The sequence below is a fragment of the Pinus tabuliformis genome, chromosome 5_2, assembly GCF_031772625.1.
Source record: "Pinus tabuliformis cultivar Carrire ecotype Pingquan chromosome 5_2, CPIR1, whole genome shotgun sequence".
Taxonomy (NCBI): Eukaryota; Viridiplantae; Streptophyta; class Pinopsida; order Pinales; family Pinaceae; genus Pinus; species Pinus tabuliformis.
Genome location: NC_142306.1, coordinates 754,672,190 through 754,690,939, shown reverse-complemented (window position 1 = coordinate 754,690,939; position 18,750 = coordinate 754,672,190). Strand labels below are relative to the sequence as shown.

The following is an 18,750-nucleotide window of genomic DNA, read 5'->3' as shown; positions in this document are numbered from 1 at the left end:
TTTTGGTCGAGGAATTTCAAAGACTCAAAGCTCAGTTGAATAGATAGGAGGATGAAATAAACACCATTTAATGCCAATTGACTGAGTTATAAACTCAGAGGATTGTTGGTGAGCAACAAAACATTGCAACCAACACTTATGAAAGCAAGTCTAAACTATTGATCCCCTTCCTAAATCATGATCTCTTATAGTAAAGTCGTTTTTTTGTTTGGTCAATTTTGTAAAACATATAACTGTCGCTTGTTTGATAGAATGTTTGTCAATGGTAGTTTCTTAGATCAAAATTTTGGAACCTATTTTTTGTTCTCCTATGAAGAACCTGCAACTTGGAATTCAATGTAAACATTTCCCGGGTATTTTGCTACATCCAGCCATAAAATTAATATCAAAGCTACTCATTGGTGTGAAAAAAATGTAAAATTGATAGTTCCTTTGTCACCTTTTGAAGCTCCTCCTCAAGTGCACTAAATCCTTTCGTTGATGAACTCCTATTTTATGTTAGAGTAGATGTTGAATTAGGATTGCATGGGGGCCTAACACATCATGTCCTAGCCGATGCAATCCTCGAAGCCATGACAAGAACATATGCACCTAATAAGCATGGAGTTAGTTTGAGTGTTGAACTCTCTAGCTCAAAGTCAAAGCCAAACCCATAGTGACCATAGGTCCATTACTTCCACATAAGTTGTTTTATGCAGGGATTAGATCCCCAAGGTTATTTGTTCAGGGGCACTTTTAGGCCTTAGCACTCTTGCTCTTTTGTCTTTGTGATCTATGTTTGTTTTCCTTCTTTTAATGTATTTGGAAGAAAGTCTTGTCATAAGGTATATGTTTTCAATTATGCATCATTTGGAGGGATGACATTGTCATGAGAAAAGTCTGACATCCATTAATAGTAGGAGAAACTGGAACCAATTACTACCTAAGGAGGTAGCACATTTTATTCATGTAGTGCTTCTAATATAATCACATGGAATAATCCCAATTTGAGTAATTCACTTGAATATAGAATGTCAGCTAAAAGAATGAGAAGTTCTTTTTAGTAGAAATTCATTAAAATTTGATTGCATTGCTCCTTTTGAAAGACTATGTATTGTTTTCGCAGTGCTTGTAATCACTGAGAAAGGTTATTCTACATGTTAACATTATGATTACTACATTGATTACAAGGTCAAAATTGCTCAAAATCATGGTATTTCGGCGACTTGGATAAATAAAGTCCACACTATTAAAGGCTACCGAGCCTTAGACTTTCTAAAGGTTAACCTCGTCATGGTCCTCTGGATGTATAAGGTTATTTTTGTCCAAAATTTCAAACACAAACATGACAACATCAAACCCTTTGGTCAAGCATGAAGTCATACTTCCAACATTGACTATCATATGATCCAATCTTCCAAAAATATAATGGTTCAACAAAAAAACATGGAGACTGATAACTCTGTGGCTTATAAGCCTCCCTTCGTACCAAAACTCAAAAGGGCAATAACATATTTCAAAAAACCTAGAAGTTCATAGGGCTAGTCTTGCGTACCATGACTACTTATGGATCTCCTTGTGTGGAGTCAAAATAATGAATCATTGTCTCTTGATAGCAAAAGGCTGATATGGTTCTATGATGCATGTCAAAGGTCACTTGGTTGCCTTTATGCTATGCTTTAATAGATTTAGTTGAAATGCTTTTAAGGGGGATGTTTCCAATATAGAAAGAAAGCACCATTAGCGACTGCAGAATGATCAACACAATAGTAAATTGTCGTGCTACCAACATCCCCAGAGTCATGGTAGTAGATGGGGAGTGTCTCTTTGGAGTAATTATAACCATGAATCTTGGGATATATATACACAACCTTAATCACGTTAAAGGAACAATAGGAAGATTTCTTGCATATATGTAGAGCTTTAACAATGTTAAAAAATTGATAAGTAGATTTGCTAATAAGAAATATAATGGAACTTGGATTAGGTACTTGCCACATTAACAAATAGCTACACTTTTGGTCGAAGTCCAACCAACCAACTTCAATTATAAGAAATTTTGAAGGCATTCTTTGACATTACCCTTTTGCTAGAAACTCACCCACTATAGTGAAGTTATACCAAATTCACCACAAATACATGCACTATGAGTGCTCTAAAAAGAATGCAATACATTTCGACTTTTGATCTAATCTCATCTTCATATTTTAGAAAGAGAGTGAAAATCATGCTTTCCATAGTGAAATAATACACTATTTGAGTTGCCACATATCTAAAGGCGCCTATATAGCCCATGAGAATATGCTTCCACTATGAAGCATTTAATGCAAGCAATTGATAGACAAAAGATCTTGACTCAACATCAACTTTCACTTCTTCTTGTTCTAGGCCCAAATATGCAACTATCAAATGAGTTTGAATTAGTTGGTGGTTTTCTTTCGAAGCTTGGGCTAATTATTTCAGATGGAATTGAAGCATTTGATGTAGTAGCAAGAGAAATAGTATCATCTGACAAGGCTTTCAGCTGTATATGCAACAAAGTTGTGTATGCCCCATTTGGGTTCTTTATGAATTATGTGTCCACGAAATTTGATGACTTCACCATTTTGCGTCACTGCAATTTTATGAGCTCCTTGAATAGTGGAGAGATAATGAGCCACAACCATTGTGGTAAGCCCCAATAGAAGCCTTGTCGAATGCATCTTAAACAATCTTCTCTGATTTTGCATCTGGAGCATTGGTGGCCTCATTTAAAAGTAGAAGGGAAGGGTTTTTTCCAACATCACTCTACTATGACTATTCTCTACCTTTGCCCTCTTGAGTATGCACACCACCACCTCCTAATTGCATCTGGGAAGATCATGAAATGAGTACCTGCTATTTTTGATTGACAAAATATATTTACAGTAAAATTAACACATTTTTTTTTTTAAATTTTGAATCAAGCAAATATGTCCTTTATGACATGAAGATCCATTTGCCACTCTATGCTTGAAACAATTAAGCAAACTGATGAATTAATGTGTTCAAATAACTAACATTCTATCAATATCATTCAATACAGAAGCCCTAAGGGATAGCTTAGTTGGTCGAGTTCCTATTACTAAGTACCTCACCTATTGGGAGGTCATAGGGTCAAATCTCCTCAATGTCCTTGGGACTAGGTTTTACTAATTTAAGTGTTGAGTGAACCACCCTAAAAAAATATATATCATTCAATATAAATCATGATCATATGATCATGACCATTGGACATTTCAAAATTTTTTAAATTAATATTTTAACTTGGATATTTCCTATCAAAACTACTTGTGAATTCCCTGTGTTTATCCACTAGAAAATTCAAAATATTAATTTTTATAAATTATAAAATATAGTTTTGTTTAAAAAATAAAATTAATAATTAAAAAAACCATCCTTTAAAATTTTTATAAAATAAAAAATATAATAAATTATTTTTCCATCCTAGTCAGCTAATGACAATGAAGCAATAAAAATGATTAAAAAAAACACTTTACCATTCATCTGCTCTCACCGGTAAATACAGTCGGGTCAACATGGAGGTATTCGATTCTAGCGTTCTCGTCGTTGTAAGGACTTATTGATTGGTTTAACTCAAACCTCGTTGCTGACATTTTAAAACATTTCACGTGTACAGCACCGTTGCTCTCGAGCTCCTGTCGTTTGGAGCCAAGGAGAGAAGCCCGTGTCGCGACTTCTTGTCCCTGGAACCGGATCCGTTCGTTCTCAGGCACCATGGTACGTTGGTTCGATCAACAGTGGAGGTTATTGGTTTGAATTTTGAAAAATCAGTTGGTAGTAATGAGCGTTATTGGTGTATTTGCAGATCCGATTTATATTGCTTCAGAACAGACAAGGAAAGACCCGCCTTGCCAAATACTACATTCCACTCGAGGAATCGGAGAAACATAAACTCGAATATGAGGTATGCAAGATCCCAGCCTTTTTTTCGTTACTAGTATAGAGGGTTGAATTATGGTCATCTTTTCTTTGTAAGCGAGGTGCGTGTTCCTCTTGCCTGAATGAAGCCGGCCGTTGAATTTTAGGGCACGCATGTACCCTTTTGATTTTCAAGGATCTAGTGCTGCTTGTGGCTTCTCATTTGCATTTACAAAGATTAGAATGGATGGAAATCAGGGTTCTATTCTCGCCGTGGTTCGTCCCAAACAAAAGACGTGAACAGGGGACGAGGCTGGGTGAGTTTGCTGGAATAAATAATCCCCGGATTTGGCATCTAACCCGAATGAAGGTTGGCAACCTGTGTAGTTTTTCGAAGTGATTTAGGCTGCCGGGGCCTCATTGAATTTTTTTCGGGCCAAACTATTTGCATATTGGGAGTTAGTGGGTTTGTGTACAATGACCACAGGGTTGGGATTCAACTATTTTGAATGAAGGCCAGCGCCACTACTCTTCCTTTTCTTCTCTTTTTTCTGTTCTTTTTAATTCGGTTTTTCGGAAACGCTTAGAGAAACATCCCCAGAGGGGCTGCACCGCAAACAGTGGACGCTCTTCGGCTTAAGTTTCAGGTCTGATGGGTAGCAATTCCACCAAAATTGCCAGGGACATACACCTAGCCTTACCGCTCGGAAACTGATCTCAAGCAAATGGTAAAACCTGTGTTACCAGAAACCTGACCAGGTGGCCCCTTTTTTGTCCACTTACAGTCTTGCTCTCATTCTCACCTTGATACTCCATCGGCACGTTAATAATCAATTTTATTCGCATAATACATGCTGGGAACGGGATAGGTTTACTTTTCTTATCTCTTGGTATCTTCTTGTCTTCTTGTCGAGTTCCCATTTCCCTTCTTATCTCTTGGTATCTTCTTGTCTTCTTGTCGAGTTCTCATTTCCCATTTTCTGTTTCTGGTAACATAGGGGCAGACTGCATTAAAATTGAAGCCTCGGTGATGGTTCAACACGCCGTCAAACTCACCAGTGAACCAACGCTCCGTTTGCATTTTTTTTTTCCATTTTGAACACCGCTGCTATTTACAATTCCATCATGAACAGTTTGATGTGAACTAAAATACTATGAACAAGGTAGATGTCATGCACCAGAGACTTGTATTTGACTATCAGCTGCTAAGATGGCATTTTGTTAGAATTTGGTCATATCTAGCTAACCCAGTTCTGCTTCATGACTTAGTATTGGTAAGAAATATTTATAAATTGTGGCTAATCACATATGTAATGGGCATGTGTTGTGCAGGTGCATCGGCTTGTCGTTAACAGAGACCCAAAATTCACGAATTTTGTAGAGGTTGGTTGAAAGTTATCACTACTGATTTGAGTTTTAGGGCAAGGCTTTATAACTTTTTATATTACATGTGATATTATGTGGAAATGTGTTGGTCGAGGCTTAGAGTGCTTCAAATATTTAGGTTTATGACTAGGGTATAATAAGAACTGAATTGGTCCAAACGCTGCTATATGCCATAAGCCATAACAACTACGGTCTGCTGTTGTAAACTTGTAAGTTGCACTCATATTATTTGTAGTTTTTAATCTGAAAGTGTCGTGTAGGAATTGACTTTTAAGTACTTTGGCCAGCATGACATATTAACAATTTAAATATCATCATCTGTGACAGTAAAAAACTCTCCGAATGTCAAAATGGTCATACATTTTTGGTGGGTCACTAGATGAATCTTTGTTTGTTCTTTTGAGGAAGCACTGACAGCTGTTCAAACGCTATAAAGTCATGTTATAGAAACATGATAGATGTTTCAGAGAAGAGTGTAGCATAAACTGAGGGCCAATAATTTATCTAAAAGGGATTTTCTTTCGTGTTTTTTCAGATCACAGGATGTGTTTTAACTTTTTCTTGATGGCTATTTCCTCCATCATACTCAAATAGATGATGTCATGATGAATTTTTGCGGTTTGATTTCTATTTCAAGTCAAACTCTTCATCTTTTCCATTTGTTGGTGCTAGCATATACAACTTGACATTATGAATTAGCAGTTAAAAAAGGAATCTGTGCCCCGAAAGTCTCTTTACATTGGAAAATGTACATTACATGTCTTCAATAGGTCGACTGTTTGGATTTATAATCAGTGACTGGTCATTTGATTGCAAAAAAGTTTTAGTACTAAATTATATGATCCAAAAAAAATCTCAAATACCAGATGTGATTTATTTATGCCTCAACAATTATTTTATACCCAAAAAATATTTTCTCAATAAAATTTGAAAACTTCTGGAAAATAAATTCACTTGTATTTTAAATTTCAGAAATTTATTTGCAGCAGAAATAAAATATGAAAAATCAATCACACAATAGCAGAAAATTCTGCCCAAAACAGTCTTCCTGAAATTTCCTTGCTGCAATCTTTTTCCCTTCTCTTCAGTCCTGGAATCTCAATGTCAAATGTGTCTTCATCCTCTCCCGTAGGCTCTCTTTAATAATTTATCCATAGGCCAAATAGGGTTAAGATTAAATCCTGATTCCTAGCCTTCTTAGATCAACAGTGGAGATTAGATTTAAGTCACTTAAATAATTTAATATTTACCCTTAGATAAATATTAGCCCAAAGTCAACATTAATTAAATAATTAATCAATGTACTTAGGAGATCATATTAGTTGCTCATCTCAAATCACCATCTAAAGAGGATTTCTTCTCCTGCATGCTAGACACAAGCCTATGCAGAAGACCTTTCAAAGCTACAAAATCAACAATGATAGCCTAATTAAATTAGTTAATTAGGCTGCGATCTCTTTGTAAAGCATGTGAACAATACCTAATAAAATAGACATAGCAAATTTGGCAGAAGATAAGAATGGTGTCCAAGTAAATGTATTCTTAAGTGAAAGACAAATTGCCTAGAAGAGTCTTTGTGAAAGCATCTCCTCAAAGGACAACTTCATTTTCAACTCAAAATTAATTTGAAGGGATGGCTGCAATCAAGGAAAACTTCAATGAAGTCAAACAATTTCAACGCTTGGAAAATATGCCAAGCTTTATAAATTTAGAATCAAAGGGTGAATGTTACTCTATGATTTCATTATTTTTTAATTTTAATCTTTTGGGAAGATGATGCCTATATTGTCAAAGAAAAAAAATCATGATACAACAAACAATGTACAATTGGATGCAAGTCTACCTAAAGGATAAATTAAAGGCCTTCAGGTCAGATTGTTCCTATTTGTTTTGTGCCTTCAGGTCAGAAAACAAATAATTGGCAAATCCAACAGTAGACTGAATTATTGTAAGAGTTATTTAAAATTTATTTATCATAAGTAATTAACAGAAACGACCTCAGAGAAACGTAAGTGGTTAGATATGTTTTGAAGGTAATGACAAGTCTCGAGATTGTTGGTATTTTTTTTCAAAGAAACAAATCCGCATATAAAGAAAAATAATGTATACATAAGCTGTTCATTTTCTCTAGACTGGTAATCCAATATAAAACAACCGCTCTGTAAACATTTGTACAAAACTGCTCCTGTATCTTCCTCAGTAGTAAGTACCCAGGATTTTACCTCCTGTTGTTGTACGACATTATCGCCACCTGCTAGAAAATATCAAAAAGAGAAAAAATACCAGATGATATGGAAGACTGCTGAAAGAGAGATTGGTGTCCATGGACTATCTTATCCCCATTATCAAAAATATACATCCGTATAGAGCCAACTGGGAGAGTGAGGGCCTCGTTAGAGAGGCGGTGTGCTTCCATATTTAACTCACGGAGGATACGACAGTAAGAAATCTGTTCAAAAGGGGCTTCAACAGATCAGATGTTGAGAAGGTAGTTGAATCCAATGTTGGAGATTTCTGCCCTGTGGTCTATATCACAGGGTTTGCTGAATTTGAACCCTGAGGTTCGAAATTCGGCGAACCCAAAAAAAAATTTCAAATTCGTTCAGGTTCGGTGAACCTGATAGTCGAACCTCAAATTTGAACCTCAACGAATTTGAACCTAAAGGCGAACTTGATAGTCGAACCTCAATGAATTCGAACCTGAAGGTGAACCTAAAGACGAACCTGAAGCTGAATTTTAGAATTTTTTTAATTTTTTTGGGGTTTGAGGTTAGACTTCGGGTGGGTTTTTGTTAGTTTTTTTAAGGTTTATGAGAAAAACCATGGTCAGTACATGGTTTTCTCTTGTTTGGCTTCCCGCCAATTAGTTTCCCGTGGTGGCCACTGGTTTGCCTTTATTTACCATGGTTGTCGATAGACTTTCCCAAGCCAACTTCAGTTTGAGTGTACTTGCTCTGTTGTGCTCAGTGTTGCCGTTGCGTGTTGTATTCTCTGCAATTTCCTCAATTCAATTTCTAGATGTTGCTTGTCCCTGCCGCCCAGATCATGAAGTGAATGGTGGTCATGATTTGTGGCTCGTGGGTGCTCACTGCTACTCATATAGCTTTATTGATTGAATTTTATTTTTTATTATTTTATGTCATATATATATGTTGAAAAATATGTATAGTCGAACTTCATACAAACCTCATCCGAAAATTCGAATTTGAATCGAACTTAATTGTTGCCAAACTCGAATTCGAACATGAACCGTGTGACATAGCATGTGGTTAGCCCAATCAGTGACCATTTTTGAATCCCCAAAAACATGTAACCTGGGTTACCCTTTCTTCCTTGCCAATGCCAACAGGACTCATAAAGCTGCAAATTCTGCTTTACTGTTCGACCCTCTGCCCAATGCATATTGCTGATATATGAAGTGTGAGTAACTAAAATATAGTACCACCCCCACGCCACAATGAAGGGGATGTCCCTGACTAGCTCCACCAAAATACCCTCAGGTGGTGTCATAGTCTATGGCAGGCATGATCAGAATTCTTTGCTTAAATGGCTTTGGATTAGATTTATATTCGCCAACCAAAGCAACCACCTTGGCAGCACATATCTCAGGAGGTATGAAAGAGTTTTGAAAAGTAGAAAGATTCCTAGCCCTCCATATAAGAGATGAAGAAACAGGGCAAACCATTGAAAGGAAGCATCGACTTATCAGACCACCGAGCATGAAAGTCATCACCCAGGCCCTCCCCAACCACCATATCTTCGGTTTGTAAGAATCCCACATGATCTCACGAACCTTTGTTGAATACTTGCATCCCATAAATAAATGCATGTGGGATTCTTCCTGTTGCTTACACAACACATACTGATTCGGCCCGGTCCACCCTCATCTAACCAGGTTGTCCCAAGTAAGCAATTTTTTCGTTCAAAGCCAACCAAGCTGTAAGTTTTGATTTTAATGGCACCGAGACACCCCAAATGACCTTCCACAACCATCTTACTGGGCTGTTGTTGGACTCCTCAAACCATGGTTGATACCCAAGCTCTCCTGACTGTGGATTTTTTGACCAGCAGATTCTATTAGGAATCTCATTCCTTATATAAATATGGTTTCAACGAGCGAATTAACATACCCATCCCATTATATTGCTAATGGCCCAGCTAATCCTACAAGTGCTGCATATTTCCAACTGGTTCTTCCCCTAGTTTGAGGATCCTGGGATCTTGCATCTACCAAAACATTGATATGCAATCACCTCAAAGCCTTCTGTAGTCGGCAGGGGTGGGGGAGGCGACAGAAAGAAACTATCTCCAGCACCATACCGTGGATCCTTCCTGATTTTGATCGTACACCCATCCCCAATATGCCACACTAATCATTTCTCCACCAAAGGAGCAGCTTTGACCAATGCTTTCCATACATTTTCCCCGCTGGTTGATTTGTTAGGACACATGTACCAGTTCACTACGGAATTGCCTAGAAAATAATTGGCCTGTAAAACTCGAAACTTATAATAGGTTTATTGAATTTAAGTTTGAACTGAATTTAACTCACTTCCCTCTGTAGTCATTGTCATTTATGCATAACTACTAGTTTCCATCAACAATAAGATGGATCTAAGGCAATCCTATGAAGTGTTTGACATCCTTGATAGACATTTTTATTTTTTTTTCTCAAAAATAAACCCATTATGGTTCCACCATTAAAACATGCCTATTAAACCATATTCATTGAGCTTATGAAGAAGAGGAGGACCTTGTCATGATTATTTTGATGTGCTTGCCTTCTTTTGAGATTTTTGTTGAAACCTTGAATGCTACTTTAGAATCAATGGACATCACATTTGAGAAGCTATAGTTAGTTATTGCAACATGATTGATGGAAAAAGCAATTCTGAAGTAGTAGTGGAGCATTTGAGTGTAATGTCCCCAATAAAACTTTACCCCTAGGGTGCAATGCTTTTTGAGCTAGGGTTTCCAATAACATATGACTGACTTGTATTTCATAACAATATCACAATACTCATCAACTTGTAGAGTGTAAATGATGTATTTATTGAATGTTCAAGGGGCATAAATAAGAACTTCAACAACTGTTAATTCCACTAGCACACTGCAAATGAGAACTTATCCCACACAAATAAGTGATTTACAAGTTCATCAATCAATACAATAGGGTTATTCATCTTACAATTGCAATCTTATTCCTTGCTGCTTTAATAATGCAGAGCTATGCTACCTACAACGCACTAACAATTCTTCACTATGTAGAAATATGGTGATAGAATTGCAACTGATCAAGAAATTTGATCTAAATCGAGAGACCATAATTCTACTCTACTACTCTGCGGAGATTAATTCACAATTTAAAACAACATGCGCAAACATGCATCATCAAATACACAAGTACACAGATGTTTCTAGGGGAAAGAAACTGCTAAAAACCCCTTAAGCCTTTTTGCATTAATCAGTTGAATAGAGAAACTATTACAATTGCATGCTCTAGCTCTGAGCATCACCTGCAAAGGTAAAACTATTCTCCCTATTGACCGAGGACCTCTGGCCAACACTTGGCCAATTTCTGCCTCCTTCAGCCTCTTGAGATTGTTCTGGAAAATGTTGAGCCTGCACTCGCTCTCCCTGCACTCACGTGCCCGCAGTTGCGTTGCCCGCACTTGATCCAATTTCCTTACGCAATTCTCAAGGATTGATCACCTGACCAATACTCTGTACACTCAATCTAGTATATAATTAATTGTACACTGCCTTGGAATCTCCACCACGACTTGAGAAATTCAAATTCCTTGCATGATGAGCTATTTTGAGTTGGTTGATTAGTTAACTAGATGATCACTGAGTTAGACTGTTGTGCCACTGCACAACTGAGCTTCAACAGACTCCAACAATAGTTAGAGGTTAGTTAACTGAATACAACTGAAAATAACTGAACTGGATTACTAAAATTTAGCAATCACATATGCATAACTGAATTCCAAGCCCTCTAACTTGAATTTACTGAGCTAACTGAGTGACAAGAGCCATGTCACCTCAGTTAATTGCCTCCAAGTTGTCCTGTTGATGTGGAAATTCGATTTACTCAATTTGACTAAGGCAAAGTCAAATTGAGCCTTTCTTGCCACACTTCTCAATACATTGTCCTTCAGAAAAGACCCCTTCTACCTTAAAAACTACCTACAGTATTTTGTTGTTCAACAGAGAGGCCCATTCTTTGCCTCAAGAGTCAAGACGCTCGTTATCATAGAAAGAAGGTTCCAACCGTACGTTACCTCAATCGAAGGCTTCCAAGATATGATGTTGCTTGGGAAAACCTTAGATATGAAGTGCCTCCACAAGATGAGTCCTTGCTGTCAGTACAATGCGAAAGACCTTGCTGCTACAGAGATACGACCCTCGAGATCCGCACTGCCTTAAGTAGTAATCTTTGTTAGCCCATGTGACTTAGTTTGCCACAGTGAACTCACTTTCCAGTAGGCCGCTATCACAAATTTGAGTTTCAACCCTTAATTACACTTCTTGTTCAGGAAACCTCCTCCATGTGCCTTGAATTAATGCTTAATTGGTGCTAGCAGACTCCTGCTGCATTGTAGTGGCCTTAATAGGCTTGCGTTGCCCCAAAAGAGTTGCCTGAGACCTAGAATACAGTCTTTGTTGTCCTAGATTTGTCTCAAGCAGACCTCGGTGCCACAGAATGAGCTGCTTGTTGCTCATATGAGGGCTTCGCTTCCCTAGAATTGTCTCCGACAAAATTTTGTGCAACAAAACAAGCTGCCTACTACTCAGACGAGGGCTTCACTGCCCTAAAATTGCCCCTCAGACAGATCATGGCGCAACAGACTTGCTCCTCAAACCAAATAATCAACATAAATCTTCCCTTGCTTGCCAAAACTAGATGAAAGATGATTCATAAAATTATGCCAAACATAATAGAGAGAGGGATTCGCTAGGGTGGAGTCATTCACCACCGAAGCCAATCAGAAAGAAAAGGAGTCTTAAAATCCTCAGGAGCCTCAACTTACAAACAAAAAATATCGAACGACCATGATGAAAAAGCAATTCTCCTCTCTTATTGATAGATTCCCTTTGGGGTCTCCTTTCCCAAATTTAATTTAAGGCGCTAACAAGTTTCCATCCACTTTGACCCAATTTTGGCTTCTTTCACAAATTTTTCTCCAGTTACCCCAATTTACCTAATGTTACCCCAAAATCATTGAATAATGGATTTTTCCCTTTATAGTTGACTATAGCCTATGGGGTTGGATAGGCTACTTCGTCTTCCCTTGGGCAATTAATTAGAAGAGGACATTATAGTCCCCCTTTCCCGACATTGCTTGCACTCAAGCAATTGCAAGTTTGGGTGCTACAAAATATGTTCTCTGATTTTCAAGAATGAGGATCTCTCAAATGATCCATATTCCTTCCTCTGATCACTTCCAAACCACCCATCCAAAACATGTGATGTATCCGTGGCACTTCTCCATACTCACTACTACCACACATTTTCAATTTCAAAAACTCTCCCTAAATGTCGTGAAATTCATTGTGATGAACACTGAAGTTTTGGGTGATGCTAATGTTAAAGCCCACATAACGATATAATAGAGCTAGATGAGGACCATCAAGAGCGATATCTTTCTTAGATACAATGAACATTGGAATCTGAATATCATCCTTGTTGGTTATGAAAACCTGTTTAAACTTTAGCCTCAAACTTTGTCTGATCAAACCTGGGACAATAGTCTTTTTAAAAACTATTGAGTTTGGTTTTTCGACATCTAGGTTGCATTGATAAATAATGCCAAGGGTGAGGAAGCTGGTAAAACCAATAAATATCTCCTTGTCTTAATGCATTCTTGATATTCCAGAAACTGACCCAATATCCATTGGAAAATTATGAAGCAATTTTCTAGATTGCAAGTCTCGTATTTGCAAAAATAGCTTAATAAGAGTTGATTTCCATTGACACAACAAGTTGATTCAAATAGGTTCTTCTTAGATTCTCCAATAATATCACTCAATTTGGAACTGTATTTATCTATTTGGTTGCTTGGTTGATCTATTGCAGACAATATCTTCATTTCCTCCATAACAATATTTATTGTGTCTTCAACTTGTTTGCGATGAGCAACCACAAGATCCTCCTCTTCCTTAAGTATGACATCAAGCTCTTCATAAGAATCCAAAATATCCATATCCAAATTTGTTGCATTCCTAGTCTTTAATCGTGTATAATTGCACCGGTAATATCTCTCTGCCTCCTATTAGCAGCTACATTACTATTCAACTCTATTGCTTTTTCTCTCTGATTTTCTATCAACTATGCCCTTCCTCCCAGGTTGGAAAGGAATTTGCTTATCTTGCTCTTGTGACTACTCAACAATGCAAGGATCAAACCGAACGACATTATTATTGTTCATTCTTAGATTTGCATAGGTTGAATATGGGTCAGTGTGGAAAAAGTTTGCAAAAAATCGTGATTTAATCCTAAAAATGTGATTTTTTAAACTAAATGATTTAATCCCCCGACTTTTTGGCGACTTTTTCAGAAAGGGAAAAATTGCGATTTAATCGTTATACTTCCGATTTAATCGGGAGTTGACCCAAAAAGTCGGCCTCCCTCCCAGGACACGGATAAAGAGGCTGCAAAGGCGAAAATGATATAATTTTCTGTTGTTTAATCTTAAGGCAGAGAGTGGAATCTTTCAAACATAGCCCTAGAAATTTGATGATAACGTTGTGCTGTGCAATTTGTTTTGTTGTTGAATCTTAATTTCGAGCATTATAGTTGGTTGGTGTTACTGAGAAAATTAATTGCTTAGTTGCTATATTTTGTTGAATGTTGAAACATATACGACTATTATTGGTTTGCTCTTGCTGGATGTTATGTCTGCAAAACAATAGGGATCTATATGAGATGTGCAAAAAAATACAAAGAAGAGACATTAGCTAGAGGCTAAGCTGTCAGAAGGCTGCTATAAGAAATTGAGAAGACTATGAAAAAGAAGTGCATACCTACCTCGACGAGCATGATTGTGAGACATAAGAGCAAGAGGACAAGGAGTATCCAAACTAGCAAGCAAGGAAGTGTAAATAGCTGAGGAACATTCCCAAGAATCAACACTGTTATGATCATATTTTTTGTGGATAATGTTGAAAAACATTGGTGATAAAATGCACTTAGAATGCAGACTGCAAGAGTGTAACATGCTTTTAGTGATCGAATTCACATGTAAAGAATGACATTGTAGTAAAACACTGAAAACACCTCTAAACTATGACTTCGACTCTAGATGTTAAAAAAATAAAAAAAAAAGAATAATTTTGTGTTTTTTTTTTTAAATTTTGCCGACTTTTTCAAAAAACTCCTGACTTTAACGAGTTTTTCAACTTTTGGACCCTTGCCGAATTAATCCCGACTTCGACTTTTTCCACATTGATATGGGTGGCTATCACCTCATCCACTTCTAGGACCATGATATTGTAAAATGCTCGTAAGACTCATCATTTGACTGTTTGTGCTAGTCGAATCGATTGCAATCACTTTGAAGATCCAAGCTATTGGTTTCAAAAGTGTATTGTGAAAGCAATGATGATGACAATGGTAGAGTCAATGGAGTAGTAGATGACTCTCTCAATTTCCCTATTGTCTCACAAATCTATAGTAGGGATTCAGTTAAGGAAACTTGTTTCTGAATAAAATCCTTGAACTCCTTTGCACCTGGGTCTTCCAACTGCCTGTAAAGATCATTTGCAAGCACCCCGTGATAGTTGTCTACTACTGTTAAAATTGGCAACTAGGGCCAAACTCCATGTGGGTCACCTCATTTATGGCAGCTGATATTTTTCCTAGATTGCTCTTGTTGAGAGGTGTAGGATTGATCTAAAGATCATCCGGTTCTGACAAGTATTTACGGAGATATGAATTTATTTGTATTTACTTGACAAATTGTCAAGGTCAGCCAATAGTTAAATGTGTGGCACACATGCTCAGTGAGTCATATAAATACAAGAGAGATTGATTCATTTTCTCATCATCTCATCTCTCTCATTCTTCTCTCTCTCTCCTTAGCTTTGGGTTATACAAGGAGCAGCTCACACGTGGGAAGAAGGAGGACGCATTAGGGCAAGGAGGACGCTGAAAGGAGGACGCAGAAGCTGCTGAAGGTCTCTTTGACCTGTGTTGACCAAGCGTTGACTCATTAAGGGTGCGGTTTTGGTGTGGCTGCCTCTCTTAGGCAGGCCGCAGATTTTGGCACAACAATCGAGGCAATCCGTCCACAGGTTTGACTAGCGTTGACTGCCCTAGTTTTGGGCAACAGGTTGACTTCAGTCAACAACAATTTGACTGTGTTTTTGGGGCTGTTCAAGGGCTATTTCTTCATGATGTTCGAGGGCTAGTTGACCGGAAATTGACCAAGCATATTGGAGGTCAATTTCAACTCATTTGACCAAGTTTGACTTTGTTGATCTAGGGTTTGCTGTTGCTGATATAAAATTACAGAATTCTGATTTTGTACTATTTCTCTTTGCTGAACTATTGAAGATAAAAGAAGATTTGATCAAAGGGTTTCCCCGCATTGGGGTTTGTTCCTGGGTAGTTGCCACATCTTGTGTCTCTTGTCTTGGCTTGTTTTCTGTTGATCGTTTAATTTTCTATCTGCACTTTACTTAATGTATATGTGATTGCTAATCTGTGACTAATAAGAAGAAAATAAGTAAACTGCTCTAAGCATAGAACATACCATAATTTAACATGGTATCAGAGCTGAAGTGAAGATAAAGCCCAAGCAAGAGCAAGAGCAATCATCGAAGAGAAGGTTGGCAAGGCTATCCTAAAAACTTCATGGGGTCCTCAACACTCTTCCCCGCCGAAGACAAGCTGCGTGAGAAGTCTGACTATCATGGATGGAAGATGTCTTTCGATCTGACTTTAGAAGATTAGGAAGTGTTGGACCATGTGAGAGGCAATATTGTTGCGCCTACATCAAATGCATTCACTACTGCCAAAAGCAAGTGGTCCAAGGGAGAAGTCAAAGCAAGGAAGATCATCCGGGACTCTATCGACAAGTGCCTGGTGGCTTATGTTTCCGAGCTAACAACCTCCAAGGAAATATATGATAGACTGGTGAGTTTATTTAAAGTTAATGATGCAAATCAAGTTTTGTTCCTTAGAAATAAGTTGAAGTAAATTAAGAAGGGCAAAGATGAGAGTATGCAAGCATATTTCTTAAGGATCACCAAGATCAAGGATGATCTCCTATCTATTGGGGAAGTAGTTCCTGACAGGGAAATGACTATCACAACTCTTGGAGGACTGGCACCTGAATGGTATATATTCAGGACTACTCTTCCCAACAATAATTTCATCCCAGGATTTGAGGAATTGATGGCTATATGTATTCAAGAAGAGACAAGGATGGAAGAGCAAGAAATGCCCGCATGTATTGCATGTACTGCACTAGTACACACACTGGCTAATATTGGAAAATGTCTGAGTTTAGGGTAATGAATTAATTACTGAAGTAAATTCCTAACTCACCGAAATATAACAAATATGTCAAATTGGGTACTTGATATGTATGATTAATCTTTAATCAAAAAATAATAAATATAATGAATTATGAAGTAAATTTAAATTAAATAAAAATTTAATTAAATAAAATATTGTTAGTTCCTAAATAAATGAACTCAACCTATGCGTCATTACATTATAATGGGAACAAATTCTAACGAAAAAAAGATGTTGCTAGAAGGTAAGAAACCTCCATCAGAAGGAGGGAAAGATGCTGGATTTTGGGCATATAAGCGAGACGAGGAGACCAAGGCAAGGGGGGGAGTATTGAAGGAAAGTACTATTTCTAACTGTGGGAGAAGCAAAGAGAGAAACACAGAGTCTTGAGCAATTGTTCTTGGGGTTTTGAGCAGGAGGGCTAGAAGACCCTGAAGTCTTCTGGATATGGGAACTAGATAGGGTGATTGTTCTTGGGGTTTTGGGCACGGGGCCATAAGACCCTAAAGTCTTTTGGATCTGGGAACCAGACAGGTTGATCTCAGATAAGCTGGGAGGAAACAATCGGTTTGGTAACTTTAGCGGAAACAACAATAGTCCAAAACACCTTCAAACTAATTTCTAGGTATTCTTTTGTATTTTATTTAAATTCAGTTTCAAATTTTACTGTTTGGATTGACAAATTTAGAGTACAATTCTAGGTTTTGGCTAAATTGTTAAAATGGGTTTCACACTAAGGTCTTAGTCCATCTCAATTTGATTAGTGAAATAGTTTCACTGGGTTTTCCCCTAGAAAGGGGTTTTAGTGCGGGTTGAGTGCCTACATCTATGGTCACTGATCTTCGTGTTTTGTTTTGATGATTGCTTGATGCTACAAAGATAAAATTTGAACATAAAGAAGATAATAAGAACACAAGAATAACACAAGTAATTATCAACATAAGGAAATCTTTCTGCCTTTCTGATTTTCTAACAGTGTAATGCTCAAATGTGGGACCACTTGCATGCATTTTGATTCTTTTTATTATGGAACTTCAGAGCATATGATTGACATGAGTGATTGGTTTGTTCGGTTTTTGTGTAATACAAACCCAAGTCATAAACAAGGGTTTTGGCTGACATGAGGGAGTAGTTTGTAAATGGGTGTGGTAATGTGTGCATCAAGATGAGAGGTAAGACCTAGATGTTAAATAAGGTATTTAAATTTATAGTTCAAGTGCAAATTTACTTCCAATTAGTGAATTTAAAAAGCATAACCTCCTTGTCACACTTTTTTTTGTATTGACTTCACACTTACCCCCCTTTCTTGAACTTTGTTTGGTCCCATAGTTGACGCCATGTTGGGTTGTGCATTTACATCCTCCTGGAAAGTCTTTTTGACAATAACAGGGTAATGTGTGCATCAAGATGAGAGGTAAGACCTAGATGTTAAATAAGGTATTTAAATTTATAGTTCAAGTGCAAATTTACTTCCAATTAGTGAATTTAAGAAGCATAACCTCCTTGTCACACATTTTTTTGTATTGACTTCACGCTTACCCCCCTTTCTTGAACTTTGTTTGATCCCATAGTTGACGCCATGTTGGGTTGTGCATTTACATCCTCCTGGAAAGTCTTTTTGACAATAACTGGGGATCTAAATCAATGGAATGATATGACCACGTCATTAGCTTATGAATTGAATTTGAGAAATCCATTTTTCTTCAAGGTCCACACCTTGACTTAGTTTTTGTATTTGTCTCTTGCTTTATATTTTTTGACAAATGAACCCCCTTCTTAATTTGAATTAAGAAATGAATGCAATGATAAGCAATTTTTGGAAGTGTGATCTTTTTGGGAGAAATATGATTTGTAATTGATAAAAGGAGCATTCAAAAGATTGCATTAGGCATAAAATAATAAGGATTGTACAATCTTGTGATGATTAGTTGTCAAAGTTAGATGCGTTGATGAACAACGCC

At 37.3% G+C, this 18,750-nt stretch overlaps 1 protein-coding gene across 5 annotated transcripts in view; it reads left to right on the top strand.

Annotated features, from left to right (window-relative positions):
* Positions 1–3,529: 3,529 nt before the first annotated feature.
* LOC149161448 (AP-2 complex subunit sigma) overlaps positions 3,530–18,750 on the top strand; it is a 72,851-nt gene continuing 57,630 nt past the window's right edge. For 3 of the 5 annotated variants that reach the window (XM_089436994.1, XM_089436993.1, XM_089436992.1), the window contains exons 1-3: positions 3,531–3,738; positions 3,827–3,925; positions 5,212–5,262. In XM_089436994.1, coding sequence (XP_089293120.1) covers positions 3,736–3,738; positions 3,827–3,925; positions 5,212–5,262 — 153 coding nt within the window. In that variant the 5' untranslated portion in view covers positions 3,531–3,735. Of the gene's footprint in view, positions 3,739–3,826; positions 3,926–5,211; positions 5,263–18,750 lie in introns of all 5 variants that reach the window. The other 2 variants (XM_089436995.1, XM_089436996.1) reach the window with 2 other exon arrangements.